The sequence below is a fragment of the Struthio camelus genome, chromosome 30 (assembly GCF_040807025.1).
Source record: "Struthio camelus isolate bStrCam1 chromosome 30, bStrCam1.hap1, whole genome shotgun sequence".
Lineage (NCBI taxonomy): Eukaryota > Metazoa > Chordata > Aves > Struthioniformes > Struthionidae > Struthio > Struthio camelus.
Genome location: NC_090971.1, coordinates 3,981,928 through 4,009,339, shown reverse-complemented (window position 1 = coordinate 4,009,339; position 27,412 = coordinate 3,981,928). Strand labels below are relative to the sequence as shown.

Below are 27,412 nucleotides of genomic sequence, written 5' to 3'. Positions count from 1 at the left end.
CCCCCCCCCCCCGCCACCGCCGCCGCCGCCGCCGCTATCACCCCGGGCGGGGGCGGAACCACCCGGCGCTCCCGACTCGGCGGCAGCGTACTGCCGCGCAGGGGGGCCGCTGCCGCTCCCCACCGCACACACGCCCTGACCACTACCCCCCGCGGCGGGCCGGGAGCGGGGTGGTCGCCGCCGGCTGCCCGGCCCCGCTCCCGCGGCGCGGCGGGGACCGGGGCCGCCGACACTTGCCGAGTCACGGCGGGGCGGGGCGGGGCGCGGGGCGGCGCCTGAGGCCGGGCGGGGCCTGCGCTGCCTCGGGACCAGTCGGCAGCTCCTGCATCCCGGGCGCGGAGCATCCTCAGGGCGGGGGGGGGGGGCTGCTGCTGCTGCTGCCGCCGCCGCGGCGCCTCCGCACCGGATCCCGCATCCCCACCGCGCCGGCCTGGCTCTACCATGGCTGAGATCGCCAGCGTCCGCCCCAGCTTCGGTGAGTGGGGCCGGGCCGGGCCGCACGGATCCCCCGCGCCCCTTCCTTTCCCTTCCCTTCCCTTCCCCGCGGGCGGCGCGGAGACGGGGCCCTGCCCGGCGGCGGCGGCCATCGCCGCCATCCCCTTGCGGCCACGAGCCGTGCCGCCGCTCCGCGCCCTCCCTCGGGAGCGGGCAACACCCATCGCTCGCCACCGGCGCCTGGCTCCGCGCCAGCGACTCGCCCGAGCTACAAACGCCGCCGCGGGCCTCGGCGCTGGGTGGAGCCGGCGGCCCCCCGCCGCAGGTGCGCGGCCGCGCCGGGCCGCGGCGACTCCGCGCCGCATGACGTGACGGCTGTGGCCGCGCCGCGCCCCACCAGCCTTTTGTTCGCGCCTGCCCCGGGGGGCCGCCGCTCGGGTCCCGCGGGGGCGGCCGCGGCCCGGGGCGGCGGCTCTGCGGCCCTCGGCGCCGGCGGAGGCGAGAGCAGGTCCGCGGGCTGCCGGCAGCAGCGCGGGGGCCAGCCGGGAGCTACGCGAGCCCGGTAAATCGCTCGATGCACAGCAGCCCGGACCCGCGCCTGTGCCGTCACGGTCTGGCTCCGGCACCTGCGGAGCGCGGCCTCCTTGCTGCCTGGGTCACCGGCAAAACGATTTCCCCGAGGTTCTGCTCGCCAGGTTTTAAGAAGCGTTTTGCCACCCCTTGGGTCACAAGGTGTGGTAATACAGCGTTTGCTGTACGTGTCAAATGTGGTTTCTCAAATCCTGAAGATTGGAATTGCTGCCTCTTTCTGCCCTCCAGCTATTGACTGACCTTCCCTTGAGGCCGTAAGGCCCCATCGTTAAAGCACGTTTACCACGTTTCCCTTATATTCCGAAGCACTTAATTCTAATTCACCACACTATATCATTTATTTAATGCACAATATATCTGTTTACACTTTACATTCCATGCCTTTCATGGAATCCAAGAGCCACGTACTCTCATAATTTAACTTTTGGCAACCGGTAGCCATTACGGTATAATGAGAGAACATCAGTATTAAAAGGAAGTTCTCAATGATTCTTCATTAGTTGAGATATATTGATTCCATGTCCAAAAAAGGAGTTTTTTGGCTCAATTAAATCTTAGCATCACATCAGAACCCCTTCTAAGAAATTTGAATAAAAAAGCTTGGTTCTGCTCTTTCCTTTTAGAGGGAGGAGACAAGATAGGCTGTGGTACCATTTAAAATGATCTAGCACTTGCTGTTGTCCTCTACCTAAGGAAACATCAAAGGATGCTTCAGAACAGAAAGTATCAAGCGTTCTGCTTTCATTAAGTTATTCTCGAGTTGTGCATTACTCAGGTATTTATACATCGTGAGGCTCAAATATTTGCTTCAGACATTCTAAGCGCTTCTCTATGCACAAAGTTGCAAAAGCTTAACCAAAGTTGCTTTTAGACTGCTTTAGGTCATTTTAGTTTACAACTCTAAAGGAATTATGGAAACAGGATTACTAAATGTATGGAATGATTATATAAAGTAGGAGTCTTTAGCCAGGAAAAGAGGGGCATCGCGACCAGCATAGATAAAGAGAGTAGGGAAAGATTTTTCACTGCTTCTTCTAATATAAGAACAGGCATCAGATGAAAGCAGCTGGAGCAGCCTCAAAATAAAAAGTTGTTTTGTCTTGTCATATAATTTCAGCTACAAGGCATTATTGAAAGCCAAGTTTAAAAGCTCAAAAATGATTAGGTATTTTAATGGAAGAAAAAATGGAAGAAATCATAATGGAAGACAATCACAGAGGCCATTTCTAGTGTGATTGCTGGTTGCTTCTTCTAAAAATTGTCTATCAGATCTACAGGAAATAAAAGTACAAGAGGTAGGCTATGAAGACACACATACAAAAGAGAAAATCCAGCCAAATTGAGATCAGAACAAGAAAGGATAGGAGTATCAGCGTTTGCCCCTTTTTTGCATATGGTCTGAAGCTTGCAATATCTGGGCTGAATTGCAGTATTCTATTCCAATTATCTGTTAAAGATCATTTGCCACATTTCAAAAAGGGAACATTAAATAACAAAATAAAGATATATCTGTAAGTGTTTCGTTAATGTTGTTGTGAACAGCTCTTGCTTTAGTTATTCTAATGCCAAGCTACACTTGCAACGGGGCCTGAGGTAAATTTATCCATGGAGCCAATCACCAGGTGAAAGTCTTCCAGCTTCAGTCTAGGAAGACTCCTGTCTAACCAAAAGTGGTTTTTCTATTTTTGCAAAAAGAAAATATTTTGGTCTTTTGAAAATTAGAGTTTTCACTCAGCCTATTAAATGTTCAGATGATAATCTGTCAGTCTTGCTCTCTTTCCTGTTAGCCTCAAAGAATAATAACATGGAAAGAGAGAGAAAATACAAAACTAAGGTGCTCTCTACAGTTTCAAGTATGAGGTTGGAAGATTTTTGCTCCTGCTTGTGATACAGAATGAAAATATGAAAATCAGACAAGCTTACCTGTTGTCTTATTTGTTCTGTTTAGCTGTTGTCATGACAATGGTTTTTTGTTTTTTCATTTTACTATGGAAGCAGTTTGTACAACCTGTAAAGAAAGAGACGTGGAGCTAGAGGGGTGAGGGGTTTTTTGTTTCAAAAAAAAAATTGCTTTAATGATGATTAAAGCAGTAATACCACAATAATAATATCAACATCATAATAATAATACTACCAATAATGCTAAAACATTGCTTTTAGTGACAAGTAACTCTCAAGATAAACTTAAATTTAGACTATGTGTAAAGATAAACATCCTCAGAAACACCTGCTTGTTTGCTCTTTTAATAAATTAATCTATCTCCATTCTTTCTTAAGTTTAAGGGGGGCAGAGGAAAGTCTTGCAGAAGACATCTACGCAACAGAAAATTTTAATGTTACACGAATTATAAACAATTTATAATATTGTGTGTAGAGAAGGAAGAAATGTATTTCGATGAGGGAGCAGTTATATGATGACTGCAGTAAAGATGCACAGCGATTCCCTGCCATGTGACACAAAATGCATTCTGCGCTAAGTGATGCTATTGGAGGAAGAGCGGTTAGGCTTAGAGAGCCTCTTCCCTCTCCCCTAGTCTATTAAACTACCCACGATTAGTGTGTGAACATTTCATAATGTAACCATCTGCCTTTTTTGTCTTGTTTTGATTAGCAGCGAAATAATGCATTGCCTGCAAAATGAGAAATCTTCTCTACGATAATCTCCTTCGCTGAAAACCTTTCAGTATTGCTAGCACCAGTGCAATTTCACCAGCAGGAGCACTAGTGAAGATAAGGCACTGACAGTGACCGCCATTTTTTACCACCACTTTTATGTCACTACGCAGGTTTAATTTAATGTGGTGCATCCATAAGAAGAGATAGATAGGTTGCTCAGTCAAGTGTTAAGTATTCCCAAGAATGGAGGTTCCGCAACCTCTCATCCCTTTTCCAGTGTTTGGCCACCCTCACTGTGATTTTTTTCCCCCCTAGTATCTAATTGGAATTTCCTTTGGTGCAATTTGTGTCTGCTGCCCTTCATCCTTTTGCTATACATCTCTGAGAAAAGCCTGGCTCTGTCTCTCTATAACCTCCCATTAGGAAACTGAAGTCAGCAAAAAGATCTCTCCCTTTGCCTTCCCTTTTAAGAGAGAACAAACCCAACTCTTTCAACCTCTCCTCATCCTCATGCATCATCTTCAACTCCTTAATCATCTTGGTGGCCCTCAGCTGGACTTACTTGAGTATGTATGTCAATATAATGTACCACAGAGCTCAAAACTACTGGTTTCATTCTGTGTTTAATAATACTGCCCTAAAGTCAACTGTTATACATAGAAAATAATTAGCATGGTTACTAAAAATGAACACAGTACCTTATTATTATGGTTTGTCATTGCTGAAGAAGACTGTTAACGTAAGCTCTAGTAAATATCAGGTAATTCCTAAATCCAAATACAGGATTGTATGTCCTTTGTTTTTGAACATTGTTTTTTCACATGAAAAGGGAGTCTTCATAGCTGCTAGCTTGGAAAAACTTGTCAGCTGCTGCTGGATCATCAAAAATCTGTAAGAATACAAATAACACCGAAATAAAAAAGCAGCAAAATTTTGAATTCAACACACAGGAACAGTTAGAGAGAGCAATCTCAACATTTTGATGAGACACAATGGGACTCCTGTGATCGTTTCATTATTGCATAGCATACTTTCCCAGAGTGAGTTGTTGGTTCCAGCACTTCCATCAAAATCTCTGTATAAATTCTCAAGACAATTTAACTTGGGGGGTGGAGGGGAGGGGTTGCTTCCTACTTTACACCTCTCTGTCTTTAGTTTGTACCAGTGGCCCAGTATCTGTTGTAAGGGGACAGGACAAAACAATTCCCCTTTTTAGGCCCAAGTGATTTTTTTAATTGTTAATTAATAAAGGATAATTCCAGATTCTAAAAAGTGTTATGTGCATATTTACTATTCCCTGAAATTAAAATAGGATCGTGTAATGTTTCTGAACAGGACATAAAAGAGGAGTCCCTCCTGCAGACCAAGAAACTGTATTCACTTGGAACACTTGTGTGGGAGCTGTGCTTATGCTGGTAACACATGAATTTGATTTGGGAAGATAAGGCAATCAAATGTTTGAAATTCTTAGCAAGTGAAGCATAGGTCAAGCATGTGTTGGGAGCATAAAACGTCTCCCACATAGCAGAACATAAATTAAAGGAAGTAAATTTTTATTCCTGGGAAACTCTGATGTCAAGATTATTGAACTAAGAACATTATAATACTGTACAGATTCTCTCTCCAGATGTACTAGGTCCTGCAAGGATACAGCAATTGCAAAGCTACTGGCTCTTTCACGACTGCTTTATCTTCTTTACAGATGTCTCTCCAATTGTGGCAGGCCTCATTGGTGCTACAGTCCTTGTGGTTTCTGTCTCAGTAACAGTTTTTGTGTGGACATGCTGTCACCAGCAAGCAGAGAAAAAGCACAAAACTCCACCCTACAAATTTATTCACATGTTGAAAGGCATCAGTATCTATCCAGAGACCTTGAGTAACAAGAAGAAAATTAACCGAATCCGGAGAGACAAGAACGGCACTCCTAAGGAGCCTGGAAGGGGAAACCTTTTGCTGGATGCTGCTGAATCTGGTTTAATAGGCTCAGATAAGGCCCCCGATGGGCCAAATGCAGCCCTCCATGTTGATCAGCTCCCAATAAAAGTAGATTACGGAGATGAACTAAGTCCAGATCAAAGCCTCACTCCAGGAGGGAGTAAAACTTCCTCCCCATCTTCTCCAGGGGAGGACGTCATGTTGGGTGAACTGACTTTCTCAGTGGACTACAACTTCCCTAAAAAAGCACTGGTAGTTACCATTCAGGAGGCTCATGGGCTGCCAGTTATGGATGAGCACACTCAGAGCTCTGACCCTTACATCAAGATGACAATTCTTCCTGATAAAAGGCATCGAGTGAAGACTCGTGTGCTTCGCAAGACTCTAGACCCAGTCTTTGATGAAACCTTCACCTTCTATGGGATCCCCTATAGCCAGCTCCAGGATTTGGTGCTTCACTTCCTGGTGCTGAGCTTTGATCGCTTTTCTCGAGATGATGTTATCGGAGAAGTCATGGTGCCCCTTGCAGGGGTGGATCCAAGCACTGGAAAGGTTCAGCTGACCAGAGAGATCCTCAAAAGGAACATACAAGTAAGTAACTTCATGTAGCGTGACATAAGACTACATGCACTGTGTTTGATCCCAGTTGTTTTGATCCAGGAGCCTCAGTGTCTAGTGCTAAAGCAGGAATACCACAAATCCTTAGTCACGACACTCCTTTTTCCCCAGATAAATATTAATAGTAATATATGGTTGTACTCTTAGGCAGTTAGTTATCTGCACTATGGTTATAGAGACTTCATATATATGTAATCACTGTAGAGTCATAGAAATAATGGATGTTACAACTGATGAGGGCAAGAAAAAAGGCAAAACCCCCATCTCCAGGTAAAAGAGCTGATAAAATAAAGGGAAGTTCATCAGCATCCAGCATTCTTTCATGTCACGTGTTTGTAGGGGAGAGCTGGAGATAAGGGTGCTCTGAATAACTTTTATACATATTCTGAGTAATACCTAGTCTGCTCTGCAAAGATAAATCTCACTTAGAGAGGGAATCAGTTGACTATTTTAGACACCTACATTTGTAAGTATCTATATTTGAATTTGTTACTGTAAGCCCTAAGTCAATGGAGGTAAGTTGAAATAGTCAGTGGAGTCTGACATGATTTCTCTTGTCCTGGCGTAGATAAAGATAAAACAGCCCAGATGAATCGCACCCTAAATGACTCACTCTCTTTCCACTGAGGATAAAGCGTGTCTAAGGGGGTTGTGACAAATGTAGACATCTACATTTAGGTGAAATGAATTCCACTCTTAATATCTAGTGCTGTAATTAGAAAGATGAGATGTCCATATAAAAAATAAATGCTTATATTGGGAAAGATGACTTCCACCCTCAGAAAATACACTTTGCTCAAGTCTGAGGCTAATGTGGAAATTCCAATTTTAATTTCTTGATTGGTTTATTTCTGCTACCTGTCTTCCAGGTTCAATAGGAAAGGGCGTTAGGCCTCAGGTTATTGCTCTAACCTGTTGCAAATTATTGCTGGGCTCTATAAAATATTTTGTTATGCCCTAGTGTGGCTGCACTCTATTTGAAAAGTTTTTTCTACCATATGCAGCATTTAACTTATTTAAAGGCTACCCAAAGTAAATTACAATGCAACGTTTTATGCCATTCCTAGATTTTGCCACTGCTTCCGACATTTGATTCCCTGCTATTATGGTATTATCACCTAATTACTCTACCTTTTTCCTGTTCAGACTGGACAAGTTCTCTGTTATTGTCAGTCATCTTCCTGTTCACGCTTGTTCCTTTTCCTCACAATGTGTCACACAGAATTTAGATTGGAAGGGACCTCTGGAGGTCATCTGGTTCAACCCCTTGCTAAAGCCAGGCCAATTTCATAGTTAGATCCATCAAATAGCATACATTTAAACAGGAAGAGGAATTGGAGAGATGTCCTCTTTGCCACTTACATGTATTGGTCTTAGTATCTTTGTCCATTGTATTCTGGTGCACTGAAGGAGTTAAGTTCTTAACGTTTCCTCCTGGGCCAAGAAATTGTGACTACATTGTCTGCAAATTAAATACGTGGGAACTATTCAAATAGAAAATAAATAAAATCACAATTATAATGAATATTTCCCATGTTTAGGTTTACACTGATAATTATTACCAACTAATCTGAGTAATAGTATTTAAAAGAACTGAGCCACCACTTGGGTGGTCACCAGAACATATAGCTGGCTGTTTGAAGTTTACCTGTTTGAAGTGAGGAGAATCCCTTCCTTTGGGACCAATGATATTTTCTTCCATTCATACTGCACGGTTAAAGGTACCAGACTCTAATGGGGACAGGGGGAGGGCAAGGTGCTAACAGTCAGAACTGTATCGTACAGATATCTGAATTGTCACAGTAGTTTTGCTATCAATCCTAATTTGCTGACACCACACAATTTCATACCCATTGCTAATACTGTTTTCCTTGATAGCGGATAAACTTAATCTAAATTAGTGACATCTCAATGAAAGTCAATGACTGCCAGCTGGAAACCAAAACTAGTAATCATAATCTTAATGTGATATTCTTTGAAAGGATGTAGAGCAAGTTAATGGAGTAGATCCATTTTATCTTCCAACTGTTGCAGGCTAGACCGATGGTGAAATTTTTGAAGCATGCCGAAAGAATTTGAGGTGGTCAGCAATCTAAGCTTGACCCAAAGTCAATGAAACTTAAGCTCCTAAAAACCACAGATGTCTCTGGCACCCGACTTCAAAAGATAGCCAGAGCCATTCCTCTGCTTACCACGTTTGCCCTCATGGAATCACAGAATTCAAGGGAAAAGACTGTAGCGGTGCTTACCACGCTCAACAGGCGTAGGGTGTGGAGTACAGGATGATTTGCTTAACGCCACTCTGTTCTTCTCCAGTCACTCCATGTGCCCAAGGCACTTGCCCTGATTTCTTGTATTTAAAATGGACTCCACTTAATTCTCCAACTTCCTAGGCATAAAGCAAAGGGAAATTCTGGTGACCTCCAACATTTGCTCATATTTATAAGACCCGTTGTCCTAATAAATTGTTTCTGCTGCTTTTTCACAGAAGTGCATTAGCAGAGGAGAGCTGCAAGTCTCATTGTCCTATCAGCCTGTGGCGCAGAGAATGACTGTTGTGGTGCTGAAAGCCAGGCATTTGCCAAAGATGGATATCACTGGCCTCTCAGGTAGAAGCTATTTTCTCCAGCTCTAAACGTGGTTGCACACGGCTTCACACAGTCACGCATGAACGCACAGAGGGCAATTTATAGCTTGACTGAAGCACTGGACACATTATACAATTTAGGGGTGGTTAGCAAAATGTTACATTGTTGCTTGCAATAGGAAAGAACATCTAAGCATAGCTAAAATACAACTGGGTCAAGAAGAGAGGGAAATAATCCACTTTACAAACAGGCTATGCTATCTATTGATTGTTGGGTGGGAAGTGTGTCACAGGCGAAAAATAATGTGCATTCTGATATGTAACAGTATTTGAGAGAGGAATCTCAGTCACTAGAAGTTCACTTTCAGATCTTTTCACCTGTCTTATCTGGACGTTTTCTTTGCATACTTTCCATTTTCTTCAAACTCTAAGGGTGATGGATCACAACAAGTGACAAAAGAGAATACAAATCAACAGATGGTTAAACAAACAAAACCAGATCACTCCTACTGTGATATCAGCAATTGTATCTTTGTGGCATCATCTAGTTTGTTTATGAAGATAGCATTTTCCAAATCCCATGTATCTCCATGCTTTTTTTGGGAAAACTGTGTGGAAGCTCAGTGCCTCTATGCTGTTATCAATCATCATTGCCCGTACCAGCAGTTTTTCACTAGGAACTGCAGTTCCACTGCTTACTTGCACGTACCTCAAATCCTGCCCTTAGGAGAAGGAGGGAGAAAAGATAGACGCAAAATGGAGAGGAGTAAATTCATATGACATTACAAACACTTCTGTTACTTTTTTTGCTGGGAAGCTCCACTGTATGAGTAAGAACAACAGTTCTGGCTTTCCTATTGTGCACCCACAGCGTCTCAGATTCCTGAATGCCCTAGCAAGTTAAGGGTTTCCTGCAGAATTGTGTGAAAATGGCTGGAATCACTTTAAGATTCAGCATAGCCTGACTGACAGCAAATTTAGTTGTTTTTGCAGTTTTCTCTTGTACAGCTCAGAAAGAATGCAGACTAGCCTTAACTCTCTATTGTGGGCCTTAAACTTTGCTCTGGTTTTCTCAAAAAAAAAAAAAAAAAAAAAAAAAAAAAGCTTTCCATGTGTGGCCTCCAGTTCCAAGATAAATTTTTTAGCAACTGTTCTTCTATCTGCAGAATGTTGCAAGGCTGAATTAATTTCTTAACATGATCTTTATATGATGTATAAGATCATTATTTCAGACAGATAAAGAAGTAAAAATTAGCCACAGTGTCATGTAGGCAAGTGACACCCAGCTTCAGAAATTCTGTTATATGAAAAAAAGCTCTGTGGTCCAAGAATCCTAATTTTAATCCTAAAAAAGCATCCACGTGAAGAGTAAGCGGAGTGAGAGAAAAATTCACGTGAGGCTGATGGACAAATGAAGTTTGGTTTTTTCAAATGTTCTTCCTTTTCAGTACCTTCTACGATAATTGGTGTCCATCTTCAAATCGTTGAAACTGTCTTGCCACTTTGTGCTAAAGTTCCTGAAATAGGGTAAAAATACTTCTTGTTAGGGATGACTGTGGAAATTGAAACATTTTGGCCAGTCAGGCACTGATCTCACTAAAAAGCTACACATTTGCTACTTCTAGGATTAATTACTGCAATTTACATGTGACTATTGTTTGCCCCAACCCCTGTACAACGTTCAAACTGGTGAAGACCTTGAAGTGCTATATAGTTATTTGAAAACTGGTTGCTTTGCAGTGGGAAAACAAGCAAACAATATGCCCCTACTGGAGGGCCCGAAGCAAGTAGCTTAGACTTACCCGATTAACTTTTAGGTGGCTAAAGTTCACCAAGCTAAATCCTATCCATTACTTCCAGAAGCATTACTGGGCTGTGTTATTAGTTTATTTCTCTCTCCTCTCTGGCAGATCCCTACGTTAAGGTGAATGTTTACTATGGGAGAAAGCGTATAGCAAAAAAGAAGACTCACGTGAAGAAGTGCACTTTGAATCCAGTCTTCAATGAATCCTTCATTTATGATATTCCCGTTGATCTCCTTCCTGACATCAGCATTGAATTTCTAGTTATCGATTTTGACCGCACCACAAAAAATGAAGTGGTGGGACGGCTGATTTTGGGAGCACACAGCATCACCGCAGGTGGTGTGGAACACTGGCGAGAGGTGTGCGAGAACCCTAGAAAGCCAGTTGCCAAATGGCACAGCCTGAGCGAATACTAGCAGAGGCTGCGGCAGCGACAGCTGACTCATAGAACAGACTTAAACCTTGTTTTAGCTGTAGAACTAAACTTTCGTAACAAGCAGCTGATTGGTTCTCTAGTGATGTGATTTTTGCAGGGCACTAAAATTCTAAAGAGCATTAAATTAAAAAATACCACAAATATATATAACAGTGTAATCACGCTATTGCATGCCTAATACAAACTGAAATTAGTATAACTACCAATATCAAGTTGCAGATTTTAATACAATTATCTGTCACTATGGAAGTTGTGTTTGTGCCGAACTGTCTTTGCTGGTATTCACCAAAATTGGCCTCTCTTTATTAGGCTTCTTCCAAAGTTTCTGAATTCTGCTGTTTAACCTCTAGTTTCTTGATAGTTTGCCTGCCCATTGATTCTTGCAGTTCTGTTCTTTGCTGGTTTGGGAGTACCAACTGCGTTGCCATACAGAGATGGTCTAGAATTCTGCACTAGTACAAAAGGAAAATACAGAGGAAAATGGCTCTTCCTATCAAATAAAAAAATAATTCTGCAGTCAGGTACTAGAATATTTCCATTTGTGATATACTTGTTATGGAGCTATAAGGTCACAACATAAAAAAAAGATTGGCAACTAAAATGAAAACACTAAGGAACTGATCACTTTACTTTTGCCACATGGAAATTAGCAGGGGCATATCTTACACAGTATCAGAATTCAGGAAACTCCAGTCTTTGTTACATTGTATTTAACCCTGTCTGTGCAAAAAGGGCTCAAGGGGGGGGGGAAAAAAAGACCATATGTCATTGATTGTTAAGGAAATTCTTACTAGTTCTTTCAAACATTAAATTTGAAATTCTACATGATTGGTAAATTATAACGGCATAACATATCTGACATCTGACAAGTACCTTGGGGAGAGAGGTTTTAAGTGAAAAAGTTAAACATGCCTTTCTTCGTTCATACTTGAGTCAACTTGTATTGTATATGATCTTGTAGTTGTGCGAGAGCCATCTCTCAAAAAGAGTAAATAGAGGACAAAGTTTTTTACTACAAAATGTGTCAAACTCTTCAAGAAGTTAATTTTTAGAATTTCAAAGCAGTTTGAGCTAGCTCTTAAATAGTGGATATGACTCTTGAGAATTAGAATATGCTTACTGTCACCTTTGAAATGTAAAAATATTACTTGATAAATGTGACCTGTAGCACGTCAGGCTATTAACCCTGAATAGTCACTAGTTTTGAACAGAAGTTCATAGAGTGAAGTTCTGCAAAAACAAGAGAAGTTTGGAAGTAGTTGCATTAGATCTCACTGTTGAAATACTAGCCTAAGGATTTTTTTGTACAAGACAGTAGTATCTTGACAAGTAATTTGATTTGGCTTCTTATTACATTCAAACCAGAAAAGATATAAGGATAATACGTGGCAGCAAATAATTAATTGTAAACATTGTTGGCAAGCTGAGCATAAATAATTATAACAAGCTGTAAAAATGCAAATTATTTTTGAACGCTACAATAGAAATATAAAGCAGAACTGAGCTTGCAAAGAGGCACACAGAAGACTGCAAGTTTTCAGTATGCATTTAGTTGTTTCCAGGCAGGCAGGCAGTTCTGTGCCCTGTGGAATGTAAATAATGTATTATAAGTAAAAAATTTTTAAGATCATTTAACTATTTACAGGACTTGACTACTGAATTTTAGAGCCCTGTTGGAAAAATGATCCTTTCCACCTTCTTGCTAATGAAAGTAGAATAATTGAACAAGTCTTACTCAGTTTCCTTTCCAACCACAACGTAAAGCAACTCTTGCTGGGAGGGCTCTTCATGCAAACGGTCAGCACTTTGTTAGTAACATTTTGGCATCTCTTCCTAAGAAATTATTTTTGGAAAGTTGAATTTTCTCACTTCTAGCTAATTACTCATTGGAACTTCAAGGCAGAGTGTCTTTTTAGCAACAGAAGTTGCATTGAAGCTGAAGCCCTATTTCTCAGCCTTGCAGTGCAAACTGAAGTGTGGACTTCCACTTGTGCTTTACTGATCCTGATTATGAGGACTTCTGCCTGAGGTTACAGTAGATTTTATCTTTGTCTTAAATCCATTATCGCTCACGCTCTGTTAGTGGCTCTCAGCCACAAACCAGAGAACAAATTTTCCCTTGGAAACTGGTGTAGATCTATTTCAATCCTGATTTTTGCACTAAGCAATCTTATTGCTCAAGTTCAGGAACTGTCACTATTTTTCCTTAGAATCATGTTTTCCAACATCACTCCAAACATTTAAATAGAACGTACTAACAAAAAAAAGTTCCCTTTTTCCTTCAGTGTGAAAAGTATGCTTAAGCCTAGATGGTCTCCTCAAGATTCCTTTAGTTTAAAAGGAAAGATGAACTTCTTGTCAAGGAAACGTGCTCAGGGTAAATAGACTTAGGCTATTGGGCAGACATGAGTAGCTCCAACACTCTTCTGGAATAATGGGAAACTGAAGATGTGCAGATTTTTTTTTTTTTTCCAAATGTAAAATAGACAGTAAGTGACAGCGGACTCACTGTAAAATCTCCCAGATGTGGTTATTCTTTACCTTGTGTCTTCTATTGTAAAATTAACTTGGACAGTTACAACTTTGTGTGAAAAAAGAAAAAAGGCAAAAAAACTAACTCAAAATGTGTGAAACTGCATAATGCTGTATGCTAATCTACATTATGTAATGCTATCTTGTATGTTGAATTTGTTAACGCACATTGAGCGTGCAAATAAAAATTAAATCACTTTAAATAGCTCTTGCCTGTGCCATGTTTGACTTTTTGGCAATACAGAATATGTAACTATACTGAATACTTTTAAGGATTTGTTTCTAAAAAAATGTGCATTTCTGCTATGACTTAATTCACAGAAAAGGCACACACAAATCTCCAAGAAATAAAGGGGCATAACAAAATCCAGGCAATTGAAGTATAATACTACTGCTTAACTTTTATCACATTTATAAACTCTCTATAACCCACATAGCCTAGTACGTGGATATAATTTGGCATGAATGGATATTTACTGGCTGGCTACAGTTGAATGTAAGTGGAACAAAGATGACATTAGACTAGCAGGAAAAGCAGCGATGTGAAGAATTTGCAATTGCAGGACTGTCTCTAACTGAAGGGATACACCCACCTACCCCATTATATTTGTAATTTAGAGGCATTCCTGGATTCCTAGTCAAAAATGAATTCTTTCGTAATATCTTCAGGAACACTTTTGACCATCCCACTCTGTACAAGTCCCCTAAAGTATAGTGATCTGGCTTCTGTAGCATGTTATTCTCCAGCTCCCAGTCAGTACTACACAGAACAATATTGCTAGGCACAAAGCCATCAGTCTTTAGAAAATGCCGAATAGTACAGAATACTGCACTGTGTTTCCCCAGCAACACGGACTCCAGCAAGCACTTTAATGCTGCACTTCACTCTCTTTGATAGCTTCCCATATAAAAAGAAGCAAGATCCAAAGGTATTTTAGGTACCTAAATACCACGGCACGTGAACTTCAGGTCTCAACCTAAAGGAACTTGATAGTTTCAGCCCAAGCTATACAAAAAGATCATCGAGTGTTCCCGAAAAAGGAATGTGATCAGTGCTGCGGCTCTTCATACACATTTTCCTCCAGAAGGGAATGGCTCACGTACAAAGGAAAGAGGGCCAACTTCAGAAGCTAAGGACACCATAAACTTTCCTGCCTTCCATTCCAAGAGTAAAGTGTGCTTATTTTGCATACCTTTGCATGCTTTTCTCATACAAATACAATACAGTATTTACATATTAAAAGAAAGACTCTGTTCAGCTTTACTCTGGGATGAAGATGAAAACAATCAAGCTCTGCAGCAGATGTCAATCGTATTACTAAATTGACTGATGACATTCTCAGATAGTTTAGTAATAAGTTTACTGTGGCAATATCAAGGAAAAGAGAGTTATAGAAATGCTCAAAATGCTTAATTAGCTTCACATGACTCCTGCCTTGGTAAGTGCTTTTCAAAAATTCAGTTCCATCACACTGTTTACCAGTGGCAGTCAGATGAGGCACTTAACACACGCACACACCACACACACAAGTATCAGATGCCACTAAAATTACGGAATGCAGTGATCTTCATTTCTTGTATATGCATTTAAATTCAGTATTCAGTGACTCAGAGAACAGGGCTCTTTGTGGGTTACTTAACACCTACGTTTACCATTAATTGTGTTGTTCTCTGCACTGCAGCTGATTGCAGTATCTAACCACTGACAGTTATTTATCATTGTAATAACTGTAGTATGCACAGTGGTTGGCTAAAAGCACTCAGCCAAAGTCCACAGTCACTGATTATTTTCTACTCACTGTATAAGATGTGAAAAAAAATCTCTCTTCATCCTTCTCTACGTGGCTTCCATATCTAAAGCGTGCCTTTAACAAACATTCTATTTCTGTTTCCTGTACCATTCAGCTGAAACACAAAAAACGTGCGTATGAAAAAGAAGAAAGAAGTAAATAAAATAGCTTTGACAACCTTTGAAAAGAGAAATGGTTTTAAGAAAAGCATGAAAGTTCAGCTCTGACTCTCTTCCCACCTTCTTTGGGTCTGGATGCTGTCTCCATTTAAGTCAACAGGATTTTTGCCATCATCTTCAGTGGCACAGTTAGGCCCTTCCTCCTCTGACAGCTTCTATCCCACCTAATTCAACATACCAGCAAGACTCTTGTTACCATGGCAATGTGATTTATTTCTTGATTACAGACTCACTGGGTCAGGGCTCTTCTGGTATTTCCCTTGAAAAGCCAGAGTTAGCAACAGCTCCATCTCCTTTCTGAACCCTAAATGTGTTAAGATTGCCTTAAAAGGGAAGAATCTGCTGGCAGAACTGTACCTGTGAAGGACCTCACATTTTATAAGCCTCTTATTTGACATCTGTGGATCTTGAGAATCATTCAAAAAGCCACTCCACTGTTCTGAGACAGATAAAAGGGTCCTAATGGTAACACCGTTATAGTTGCCAACGTTTAAAAAAACCTTCTCTAACTAAAAACTATTTAAACTAGTCTCTCTCAGAACTTACAATACCATGGAAGTACAATGCCTGCACACAGTAGGGCTATAATGTAACAAATGTCTAGATTTTTTTTGTCAAGTGCTTTGCTTGAACTATTTTTTTTCCTATGCTGCAGTAGGTTTGTGATTCTTGAAAAGATACTCTGTCAGACCAAACAGGTAACATGGCAGGAAAGGAAAAAATTAGCAAGGAATAAGTAGGAGAATGTAAGGAAAGGACAGAAAGGGAAAGGCCACGAAAAGAAAAAGGGAGAGAGGGCAGCAGGAAGGCAGGCATTCTGAAGTTCGTTTGATTTGGTTTAGTTTTCAGTAAATTTAGAATTTGTTCCCTTTGTTACAGTTTCTTCACTCTTAAAACGGAGCGATTTTCTTAATGTACGCAAGGAGGAACACTCCAGGCAAATCTCTCCTTAGTTGTATCTCAATCACTTCCTTAGCCTTCCTCCTGTGAGTTTATTCACATCCAGTAAGAGTGTTAACCATTAAAAACAGACACCCTCAGGATATCTTGACTACAGTTTGTGAAATAGTTTAATACTTTGGATTGATTCCAGATACTTATATTGCTGTGCTCATTAATGCAAATTAATAATTGATCATGCATTTTACCAGTAACAACAGCAGTGTACTGTATTACCCAAAAAAAAAAAACACTAAAAAATCATAGTAGCTAGCAATATTGAAAGAACTACCATAAAAAAAAAAAAGAAAAACCCTTTACCTCTATTGTATTGCACAATAGTTCCTCCCTTCTTTCCAACATGGAAAGGCCCGTATACCGTTTTAGATTCTACATCAACACAGAACCTGTTGTATCACATACATCAGTATATTCATCCATCTAGCCCTGAGACCAAGTCATCTCAAAGGACTCCATAGCCACCTACAGACATCCCATTATCACTAATGAAAAGCAGCGAGCTGTAGGAAAAACATTAAAAAATGTAGCCAAAAAATGAGTGTCTCAACAACCATGAGGCAATATTCGCCGACCATCACCCTTCCCCACCCTCCTGCAATGGGAGATGTAGGGAGATGAGGAAATGCTATGCATACATGTGTGGTCTCAGAAGGGTAAGGTATATTCTGCACTGAAAAATACGCAGGACATATTAATTTCACTCAGGACAGGGGAAGGTCTGGACAGATTCACACAGAAAAGAATGAGAACCACAGGCAAGATTATCTGGGGAACATTCAATTAACATAACCTTGACTTTTTAAAACAAGTGCAACTCATCTCAGGGAGTTCACCATCTTAGTTTTTGGTCCCTAGCAGAATGTTAATATCAGTACATAAAAATTCAGATTTTAGGTGGCATTCAGAAAACTAAAGTGTAAAAGCTTGCCTGATTCCTTCCTGCTGATGAACACTAAGACTCAGGAGTTCAGCAAAGCAAGATTTAGCCTAAGCGTTTCACAGTATTAAACCATTAGAAGAATAAATCACAACACTGCATTGTGTGTTAAAAATTTCTTATAATTAAAAAAAATTGTGTATTATGCCTTAAAATATACATTTAGGTCTCTGAAAGGAACACTGGGAGTGTAGAGAGGAGAAAAATTAATGTGTCACCACACATTGCAGTACAAAGACTGTGCTGATGCTTTCAAATGTACATTTAAACAAATGCAAAGGAAGTATTTAACACGTACAAGTGCAAGGTTTGGAATCAATGACTGACTTTCTTAATTGTTAAAAAAATTATTTTTTTTTTCTCTTACAGTAACATAGCTGTAACAGATCTGATGAAAAAGCAGTCTGGGAATCATGGGGAAAAAAAGGTAAAAGGAGGGAACAGAAAAAGATGGCCTTACACAAGACCTGCGCAGCCTAGGCAGAAAAATTTCACAGTATGCCTGTATAGAGCGACATCTAACGATAACGAACACCATCAGATTGAATCAAGATCTTGGCCACCCCCCAATCCACAGAGCTGTTTATTATTACCAATATTCTCTGTAGAACATTAGTATTTCCAAGCAGCTCCAATATCCTGATCACAAGGAAAAAAACTCCAGAGAACTATTGCACCTCCTCTTATCCTAACTCCAAGGGTTACAGCTTCTTCTTTGAAGACAGGAAAAAAAAAAAAAAAAAAAAAAGGTAAGATAAAGAGATTAAAGCAAATTCACCCAAGTTTTCTTTGGGACCTCAGGGCAGTAGGGTTTTACTGGCTCACGCATGTTAGTGAGACCATGCTTACGTATATGCTTATCTTGAGGCCATGTAATAAACTCTATTATTTTTTTTGCTTTTTCATAAATTTTGTCATCCTAAGGCAAACTTTCTCAACTCTACTGGTTTTTAATACTTTTTTTTTTTTTTTTTTTATTTCTAGGGTTTCCTTCTTCATATAGCATTCAAGTTATGCCTAGGACTTAAAAGCCGATTGACTATTAGCAAAGAAGTATTTGTCGGATTTAAGCTTTTCATCCAAATTAATGTTGATTATTTCTTCCACTATAGGCCATCTAGTGGTTTAGCTGTGCAAATTAGAGTCACAGGCTTTTTGTGCATCTTCTGTGAATTTACTGCGCAGTCTCATTGGAATAAATGACCTCAGTCAATGCGGAGTGAAATGTTCCAGTTTCACTCATTTACTGTGACAAAGTACCACCCAGAACATAGTTGACTTGCACTGAAGAAAAAGTAAACAGATCAGGAGCATTTACCTCAAATCTTGTAAGTTTACTTACAACTAGATTTGTACAGGTGTAAGAGACTGGAGAAGGCAAGGGGAGAAAAACAAAAAAACAACAAAAAAGGATGCCCACGACCCAAAATGACTTAATGATCCATTTTGTACGTAGTATTTTGTTTCATTCTTCCAGTCTTGAGGTTGAAAGTGTCGCTGCATTATTTCAGCAGAAACTTTGGCAGTTTTTTTCCAGTTCTTACAGTTACATGTAATTAATCTCCATGTATCTTAAAATTTACCAATTTTGCATTTTGGTAAACAGCTTACTGTTTTGTCAGCAAAAGACTGACCTATATTAACAGTAGGAAGATGTTAGGTTTCACATTCCTGTAATAAAAGCAAGCAAACTAAATCTGTATCAGGACTTCAGAATACTTTTTTTTTTTTAAAGTATACTTGAAGGGGGCAGTAAGCAGCAAAATTTGCTCAAAAATTCAAGAACTTTGCTTCAAAAAATCCAGAAGCGCGCGCGCACACAAACTGTGGCGGAGTGTTAGACCCTTTGACCTATGCCTATTACCTACCACCACTTAGAAAACATTCTGAAGTCATTGCAGTTTGCTAATAAAAACATCCTGCAGGTCTACTAAGTTGTTGCTCAATCCTCATTTTTCAAAACGTCCTGGATAAAAAACAGTTTTTAAATGTGCTTTAAACTCATTCCTAACCCTCAGCCTGGTGTGATAGACAGAGATATTCTTTTCCATAAGGGACCAATAATGAAGGAAGAACCACACCCACACCTATGTGCCACTTAAATGGTTCAAGTCTGTCATCTGGAGAACTTGATGAACAATACGTGAGAGAGTTAACTTTCTAGGAATCTTGATTCTAGTGGAAATTATAGTCCAACAGGCTTTCTCCTGAAAGCACAAGTGGATAACATATCACGCTATCAAATGAGGGAAAATTTATCTGCCAACTCATCTCTACTTAATAGAAAAAGAATATATATTTACTCCAGCAAAATAACTACAGTTTTAAACCAGATTAGGGACGTTATTGCCACAACCACTACAACCTAAGTATTTCTCTGCAGGTTAAAAAAATGCATACCTAAATTACTGTCATGAACAATGAGATGATGCCTGGAAGACGTGGTTACAACAGATGATAGTTGGGGAAGTTGCCTCCAAATGTCTAGCAAACGCACTAGAAGACATTTGTGTTGTTTGCGGGAGGATAAGCTAGAACATTCTGCAGTTCTACCACCAGAATCCTGCAAGGAGAGATCCCCTATAAATCAACAAGAGTGACTACAGGAGCCTTCCATCTGTCATAAATCAAGAGTTATGGTGCAAATTTATCTACAGTGTAAATACCTTGCAGAGGTGGTGGTGGTGGTGGGGACAAGAAAGAGTATCGCATATTGCAAGAGGGGTCTCAAAACAGTTGTTCCTATTAGTATAAAATAATAAAACATAAACAACAAATACGCAGAGAAACTGAGACAGCGGCAAACACAACAGGATTACTTTTCCCAATAGCCCACTATCAAAGTATCTGGAGAAACACTTAGACACTTAACTCATTCAATCGCTGTTCCCCCCCATAACAAAAACTATGAAAATCAACACCTTACGCAGAGCATACGAATGCAAAGTAATACAGTTACAAAACGTCTAGACCATATTTAAATGATATAGCACCACATTTGCATCATAGATTTTTTTTTTAAGCTTTGCACTGCTTAAATTTAATCTGAATTACCAACTTTTGGAGCATCCAGCTCGCAAGATAAGCATTTTCCAGAATAAACTGCAAACATGCCATGAAATTTCCTTCTTCGGTGCTCTCAGGTTGAAAGGCTTTCTACTCATCATGCTAGGCACCAAGGATTAAAACATCAAATGCAAATAGTTGTATTAAAAATTCTATATTGTGTCAAATAAAACAATAATTCTGCATACAAATTTATATATGATAAAAATAAAACTCTTCTTGAACAACACTGTGTAAAAAAAGTGCTTGCTGCTGTTCCGATTTAAAAATTCTGTAAGCAATAGGCTCACCAAGGGCATCAGTAAACACTTAACTGCATTGAAGGAATAATGTAAGGCACAGATATCAGTTATTTAAAGGTAAAAATAAATATTAGTCCCATACAGCTTTCAGAACTGTTGGCAGGTTACCATTTCTTATTATCTGAAAACTTCAAACGTAGGTAACTGACTAATATGTTAAAATTACGTATCAAGGAAAAGCAGGGGGAAAACTTGTCATCACGATTGGGCCTCTGTTTAACATTTCCAGAAAGCTGGTTTGGAATAATTTCTGTAACGACATAACTAGCCACTGAGCAGCATCTTAGTTGTCGTCCCCTCCTTCTCCTCAAAATTTCTGTTAGATAAAGATCCTAGGGAAACTAGCTAAGAGTTATAGACAGCATATAATCCGACAATGAATGACTAATAGGGCCTTAAGTTCTAAACTAATAACTGTGGAACAGATGCGCGCACCTGCTCACACAGTTACTTCAAAAGAGGTCTTACATTCTAAACATTCCAAATTATTCTTAACTTCTTTTTCAATTGGCATTTGTGAAATTATTACTAGCGCAGCATAACACTGGAGCTTTGGAAGTGAGAAACAGAAACCAATTTAAATGTTTAGTTCAGGTACAAATGTAATACAAAAAAAAAAAAAAATACTCCCCCTCCACATTTCTTGCCATAAAACGTTTCTGATTTTACACAAATAAAATATTCTTAAAAGCACCAGGCTTAGGATTTCCAGTGGCATCCTAAGTACTACAGAGTTTAGCAAGAAAGCGTAACGGTTTATACATTTGCTATCCTTGCTTCTTCTACTCGATCCTTTTTACACATGAACTTAAGTAGCTTCGTTTTGAATTTTGACTGCACTAGCATATGCAGCAGGCTAAGACTGACATTACAGATTTTATTTCTGATCAATGATATCAGCATAATTACCGACAAGGATGATCGAAGATTAGAAGCTATACTACATTTAGAGTCAATTTAAGCTCTTTTGTCCTTAAACTGAAAGATTTTAGGCACTTAATTTTGGTTATTTTAACCATGTCTGAGTTGCCTCACTGTGATTCATTATATTATTAAAAAACAAAATCAAAATAACACCCCTCTGTCACGTGATCTTTTTGCATTTGGACACCAGCTCTGGATTTAAATTCTAGAGCTGATGTATCATCTCAAAGCAGAACCATGATTTACTGAGCATACAGAAAAATCTCTGAATGCACTGACTGGACTGTATACATAGGTAAGGTCAGAGACGTGAGTTATCTGTCAGGACTGCCACTGTGGCCAGCTAATTGTTTTCTTCCGCTGGATCACCAATTCTACTCTTTTAAGAGCGTACTGGAAGAATCCTAACAGAATTAGGGATATTAACTCCGGGCCCAAATACCTGCAATACTCGGTTTCAGTCATCATCTTTACAAAGCAGTTGTTAGAGTAATTTGAAATGACTGTATTAGAGATTTCTACCTAACAAGGATACTGGCTCCTTTAAGAAAATAATGTTAAATTCAATGTAAATAAATAAGCCACCACACCATTACAGCTATGATTTTAACACACAAGTCAGAAAACTCAAAGCTGTAATTTCTAGCGCAACTACAGCATCATTATATCACGCACGCTATGGCAACACAATAAACGCTATATACAGTAGGAAAACGCTACATATTCATGCGTTGTTGCCAAGCTACAGCTGCCATAGGAACCATAACTTATTTTTTCTGACTTGTTTAGAATCCCAACTGCTTTAACGGTGAAAAATTAAGATAAACTTGTGTATTCCACGTTACTTGTGTATTAAGCTTGCGTATTCCACATTACTTACTTTTGCTGGAAAAAGTCTATTCAATGAGAACACAAGAATCCTACACTGACATCTATATATAACCTAGGCTGTTAGTCGCGACACGTGCTTTGTAAGCTACTTTTCAGCATGACCTCGACAAGCCGTCTCTCGTGATGTGGGTTACCGTTCCAAAAAGCAGCAAAATTTTGTTGTGCAAACAACTAGGAGAAAAAAAAATGAATTAAGTTAGGCTGGGAAGGAGTTTAACACTATTTTAAACAATTCAGCTTCCAGTATGCAGTGACCAAAGATGAACGTCCAAAAGTGCAGGGACACAAACCTATCAGCATTTGTAACCAACAACATGTGAGTAACGTTTGTTGGATCCAGTCAAAAACAACAACAAATAAAAGTAAAATCATTGCTGTGTCATGAGTTAAAAGATCCAAAATTAAGGGAATATCATTTTAAACAGAAGTAATCGGTAAATATTATGCCCTCCCTGATAAAAGTCCCAGCAGATTTAAAACATCCTGTCAAAATGTTGTCCCTAAGCCGCTTTGGTTACAAATGGCTGTTCACAGATTTTGTTTCATTTTGCAGAATTTTCTCTGTTCAAGTGACTGAATCCTTCTTCCTTCTAAATGGTGACTTTAGTCTTTTCCACACGCTGCTTTTAGGTTTGGATTTTTTTTCCATTGCCATTACTGCTTCTTTTTCTTTCCTACGGATTTCTCGCACAAGAGCATGAAATACATCATCAATATAGTAACGGTATGCAGCTGAAGTTTCAAAAAAAGGGCAGTTGAATTCTCGTGCTAAAGCAGAGCCTTCTTCTTTGGAGACCTTAAAAAAAAAAGTTCATATTTGTTAACAAAGCCAAAAAACCCAAAGTCTATTTCTTTACCTTTTCTTGTCCTGCTTACTTCATAATTGTGCGTGCAGCCTCCCAGTCCCAGAACAGCTCGGTTCCACTGATCTCTAAATCTTTCTCTACAAATCCATTTTTCTTGTTCCTTCACTCACCACTTCTCTAGAAACGCAATCAACTATGAGAGATTCTCTGAACAGGGCAGCTCTGGTCATTTATGAAACAACAACATCCGTTCAAAGAACATCACTTCCTTGGAGCTTAATCTAGAGGTTGCTTAATTTGAGCAGCCCTCAGCCCTAACACAAGCAGTTGTCAGTCAGTTCAATTCAGGGTTTCCTTCTGCTGGCCAGCACCCAATGCTTTTGTCAAATACTTCTTCCCAGAACTGAGCAAATGCTTTCCAAGGAAAGAGTTTTACGTAAGTCATGCAAAAGCACTGACTACCCATTCTACACACTAAACCTCTTAGCGCGGGTGTTCTACTGTAACTACTGTAATTTTCCTGCTGCTATGCACGCTGAAAACTCACTTAATTCCAGGTATACAAACACTACCTCTAGAACTTGTTTTCCAGATTACTTTTCCTTCCAGTGAAGCTCTGCTTCAGACTGTGTTTTCTCCACAGACAGTATTTACTGTTTCCTTAAGCTGAATCTCATTTTCCTTTCTGCCCCTTCTTATTGGAGTTCCTCATTATTACCCCCCTCTATTCTTAGCATACTTGCATCTATTTCATTTGTACTACTATTTGCAAGTGGCTTATGGGATGCTAAATCTTTATTAATAGACACTATTGCCTTTCAGGAATTATTAAACAAACAAACAAAAAACTAATAGCAATGGAAAACTAAGGTATCAAGTAGAGGACCTTACTTTTGCAATTACTACATGTATTTGCTCATTCAACATGTCCCAGATTCAACAAGTACTTTTACTAAATTAAGTTTACTACATAGCAAGCATACACAATTTAAGAAAGGGAACATCACCTCTTTTATTACTGTATTTTTGTGCCATTTACCTGCCGCAGCTGTGTCAGATCAGATTTATTTCCCACCAGGACCACAGGAGTGTCATCAGTACGCCGAACACGATAAATAAGCTGTTTGAACTCACGTACTTCATGGAAACTGCGTCGGTCGGTGATCGAGTAACAGATGATAAATCCCTCACCAGCCCTCATGTACTGGTCTCTCATGGCTGTAAACTCTGCCTAGAAACAGACGATTACGTTTCAGTTGCACAAATACAATGACTTCTAATTCGCTCACATCAGAGGAAACATTCCAAAGCATTCCAAAATAGCTGGACAGAAACTTTGCAAATAAGCTGGTTATCTATCTTCTTGTCCTGCTACATATGAGACAAGATATTATGCACATTTGGGATTAATGCTCAGTTTCCCTTGCTACAGGAATCACTTAAAAATGTCATTTATCAGGCAACATATATGGTTTGTAGAGCATGAATGGCAAAGATACAATGAAGAAAGCAAGATATGAAACAAGGATACCATTTGGACTACCTAGATACAGACAGTATGATGCAGACGCTATAAACAATGGGATACATGCAAGAAAAAAAGAAAGCTCATAAAATCAATCATACTGCATCACAAGCATACTGTTACAGGGTCTCTATGTATGGCCACTACAGACTTCTAAAACCCTCCCAATTCACTTCTTATTAGTCACATACCTGTCCTGCTGTGTCCAAGATATCCAGATTTGCAGGTTCATCATCAATGCGTATTCGTATTTTATAAGCGTCCTCTTTGAATTCACAATACATTAGGAAGAACAAAGTTGGAATACAATTGCAGTCCTCATTAGTCATGAATACAGGAAAAGTGTTACACAAAAAGGACTTCGTCAGGTAATATTACTACACTAAATTAGCCCGCTCTACACGTACAACAAAACAAAATATAACTGCTCAAGTATTATTTAGTATCCCATCCAGCTGCGTGCTAAAATTATTGCACCTGCTACTTCTGATAGGCAAGTGAAAACATCCTTTAAGTTCAATCTTGCACACCTTTGTGGAAAGCACAAGGTAGGAGCATTGCATTTTTCTCAAAGCCAGAAAATACCCACTGACTCAATAAAAGAATTATAATGGCCACCACCACCAACTGCCACTTTCTTAGAAGTGACACAATTTTCTGTTCCTCTAAACCAGTATTCTCACACTGAAACAGTCTGCTTTCAACAAGAATTTAGCTATTTTTCCTGCTTTTCCTTTGAAAGAGTAATTGTTGGCTAAGGTTTCTTTTAGAGATGCTGAAGAAACCAGTCACAGAAGATATGCAGCAATACAGTAAGCAGCTGAGCGTTTTCATCCCTTCCAAGTTAACTGGAAGTTTCTCAAACGCAGAGCACACTTTGGCCTGACAAACGCGGGGAATAGCAGAGAACTGACCTACGTTATGGAGACTTGATTTCTTGAATAGACTGCCAACAATTACCCATCAGCAGTTTTTTTTTTTTATCCTTGTCCACCAACACACAAACGCAGGTAATACATAGCCTGAATATAATAAACTTTAACGGTATACTCAATAGGGAAAACACTAATGATCGAAAACTCAGGATATGCTTCTCAGTCCTGACGGCAGTCTCAGAACTACTAACTCCTTAAATTAGTAGTCTAAGGGATTTTGAGCCCTCAATTTAGAGTCAAATTTATGACCTTCTTTAAATTAAGCACTTTAAAGCAATAGCTTCCACAGTAGCTTAATCTGGAGAGGGAGGGAACAGGAAAGGGAAAAGAGAGATTTTTCTCACCAATTGTGGGATCATGGTCCTCTGGAAATCGGTGACTGATAAACTGCATGGTCATGGCTGGAAACAAAAATTGGAGACTCTTACAGTCTTGGCAAACATCCACCACCTCATCGTTCAGTTCACAACACATTTAGGCACGTTATTTCACTAACAGCTAAAACATAAAGCTGACAGAGAAAAAAAACAGACTGAGCCCGAGACTGGAAAGAAACGTAACAGATGAAGCGCCGCTCAGAAACAACCGAGAACCATGCCCTCGACCACAGCGCCGCAAGTTTCCAGAAACAAAGCTGGAAACGCGGAAGATGATGACACAACCGCACGCTGGAGCCACCCCCGGGGCACCGGAACAGCGCGGCAACCCGAGCTGCTCTGCTGACGAACGCTGCTTCTCCTCAGCGCTCCTGCCCCCGGGCTGCCTGCTGGACGCAGCTGAGGCACAAGCGGCGGCACCGGCGGGAGCGGCAGCAGGACCGTCCCGCCCAGCCGGGTCTAACGGCCGCCGCTCGCGCCTCCCCCTCAGGCGCCGGATCGCCCCGTCCCGCCCCACCCGGGGGGGGCCCGCACGCACCGCTCTTGCCGACGCCGCCGGCGCCCAGCATCACCAGCTTGTACTCGCGGGACTGCCCGGGAGCGCCGACGCCCGGGCGGGCTCCAGCGTCCATCTCCTCAGCGCCGAGGGAACCAGCCGCCGCTTGAGGTAAGAGAAGAGCGTGAGCAACAGCCCCCCCCCCCACACACACACACCCACCCACCCCCGCCCCGCTCGGCTCCGCCCCGCCGCGCGCCACCCGCCCGCCTCACCACCACAGCCGGGACGTCAGACTCCTCCGCGCCGCATCCTCCCGGCCGCCCGCGCGGACGGACGGGGCCAGGGCGGGAGCCGGACCGACCCGCCGCCGCCGCCGCTTCGGCCCTGCTCGGAGCCGAGGCAGCGAAACCAAAATGGCGGCGGCTCCTGCTTCACCGCGAGCGAGCGCCCGGCGCCCCGCCCCCCACCGGCCACACCCCTCCGGGTTAGCCCCGCCCCCGCCAGCGGGAGAGGGCGGAGCCTCCCGCCCCTGGCCCCGCCCCGCCCCGCCCCGCCCGGAGGCTTTCTTCCCCCTCCCCGCGGGCACGTACTACTACTAATTATCTTTTTAAAACATTAAGGCAAACAGCAGGCCATAGGGGTCTGTTCCCATTAAACTTAAACGTC

The 27,412-nt window shown here is 41.0% G+C and overlaps 2 protein-coding genes and 1 long non-coding RNA gene across 10 annotated transcripts; 1 reads left to right on the top strand and 2 right to left on the bottom strand.

Moving 5' to 3' along the window:
- Positions 1 to 263: 263 nt before the first annotated feature.
- Positions 264 to 13,760, top strand: SYT11 (synaptotagmin 11). The gene is made up of 4 exons (XM_068922387.1): positions 264 to 475; positions 5,345 to 6,168; positions 8,684 to 8,804; positions 10,693 to 13,760. Exons 1-4 carry the CDS (start codon positions 442 to 444, stop codon positions 11,001 to 11,003), a joined length of 1,290 nt encoding a protein of 429 aa, XP_068778488.1. The 5' UTR covers positions 264 to 441; the 3' UTR covers positions 11,004 to 13,760.
- LOC138062945 (uncharacterized) lies at positions 1,009 to 10,686 on the bottom strand. Of its 4 annotated transcripts, none has more exons than XR_011136639.1 (5): positions 10,234 to 10,686; positions 8,445 to 8,584; positions 7,844 to 7,926; positions 7,558 to 7,679; positions 1,009 to 4,531 (listed from the first exon to the last, which is right to left on the bottom strand). It is a non-coding gene; the product is annotated as an uncharacterized lncRNA (long non-coding RNA). The 4 variants fall into 4 exon arrangements; XR_011136642.1 differs by having other exon boundaries at positions 8,445 to 8,580; XR_011136640.1 differs by lacking the exon at positions 7,844 to 7,926 and having other exon boundaries at positions 7,558 to 7,657.
- A 2,816-nt stretch (positions 13,761 to 16,576) lies between the features above and the next one.
- Positions 16,577 to 26,908, bottom strand: RIT1 (Ras like without CAAX 1). 5 transcript variants are annotated; one of them, XR_011136633.1, is made up of 8 exons: positions 26,786 to 26,902; positions 26,215 to 26,271; positions 25,127 to 25,200; positions 24,450 to 24,641; positions 22,594 to 23,400; positions 20,088 to 20,163; positions 19,822 to 19,984; positions 16,577 to 19,092 (listed from the first exon to the last, which is right to left on the bottom strand). XR_011136633.1 is itself a non-coding variant. In XM_068922436.1 (5 exons), exons 2-5 carry the CDS (start codon positions 26,342 to 26,344, stop codon positions 23,170 to 23,172), a joined length of 627 nt encoding a protein of 208 aa, XP_068778537.1. In that variant the 5' UTR covers positions 26,345 to 26,381; positions 26,786 to 26,908; the 3' UTR covers positions 16,577 to 23,169. The 5 variants fall into 5 exon arrangements, 4 of the variants coding, with proteins under 4 accessions (XP_068778537.1, XP_068778536.1, XP_068778538.1 ...); XM_068922436.1 differs by having other exon boundaries at positions 16,577 to 23,400; positions 26,215 to 26,381; positions 26,786 to 26,908; XM_068922435.1 differs by having other exon boundaries at positions 16,577 to 23,400; positions 26,786 to 26,908.
- Positions 26,909 to 27,412: the final 504 nt, after the last annotated feature.

Excerpts from the sequence above, each read along its gene's own strand:
- SYT11 (XM_068922387.1), top strand. The coding sequence starts at position 442 with ATGGCTGAGATCGCCAGCGTCCGCCCCAGCTTCG. Across the intron at positions 6,169-8,683 it reads TCCTCAAAAGGAACATACAA|AAGTGCATTAGCAGAGGAGA; the intron begins GTAAGTAACTTC and ends GCTTTTTCACAG. Across the intron at positions 8,805-10,692 it reads GGATATCACTGGCCTCTCAG|ATCCCTACGTTAAGGTGAAT; the intron begins GTAGAAGCTATT and ends CCTCTCTGGCAG.
- RIT1 (XM_068922435.1), bottom strand. The coding sequence starts at position 26,879 with ATGGACGCTGGAGCCCGCCCGGGCGTCGGCGCTCCCGGGCAGTCCCGC. Across the intron at positions 25,201-26,214 it reads GGACCATGATCCCACAATTG|AGGACGCTTATAAAATACGA; the intron begins GTGAGAAAAATC and ends GTGAATTCAAAG. Across the intron at positions 23,401-24,449 it reads ATCTGACACAGCTGCGGCAG|GTCTCCAAAGAAGAAGGCTC; the intron begins GTAAATGGCACA and ends TTTTTTTTTAAG.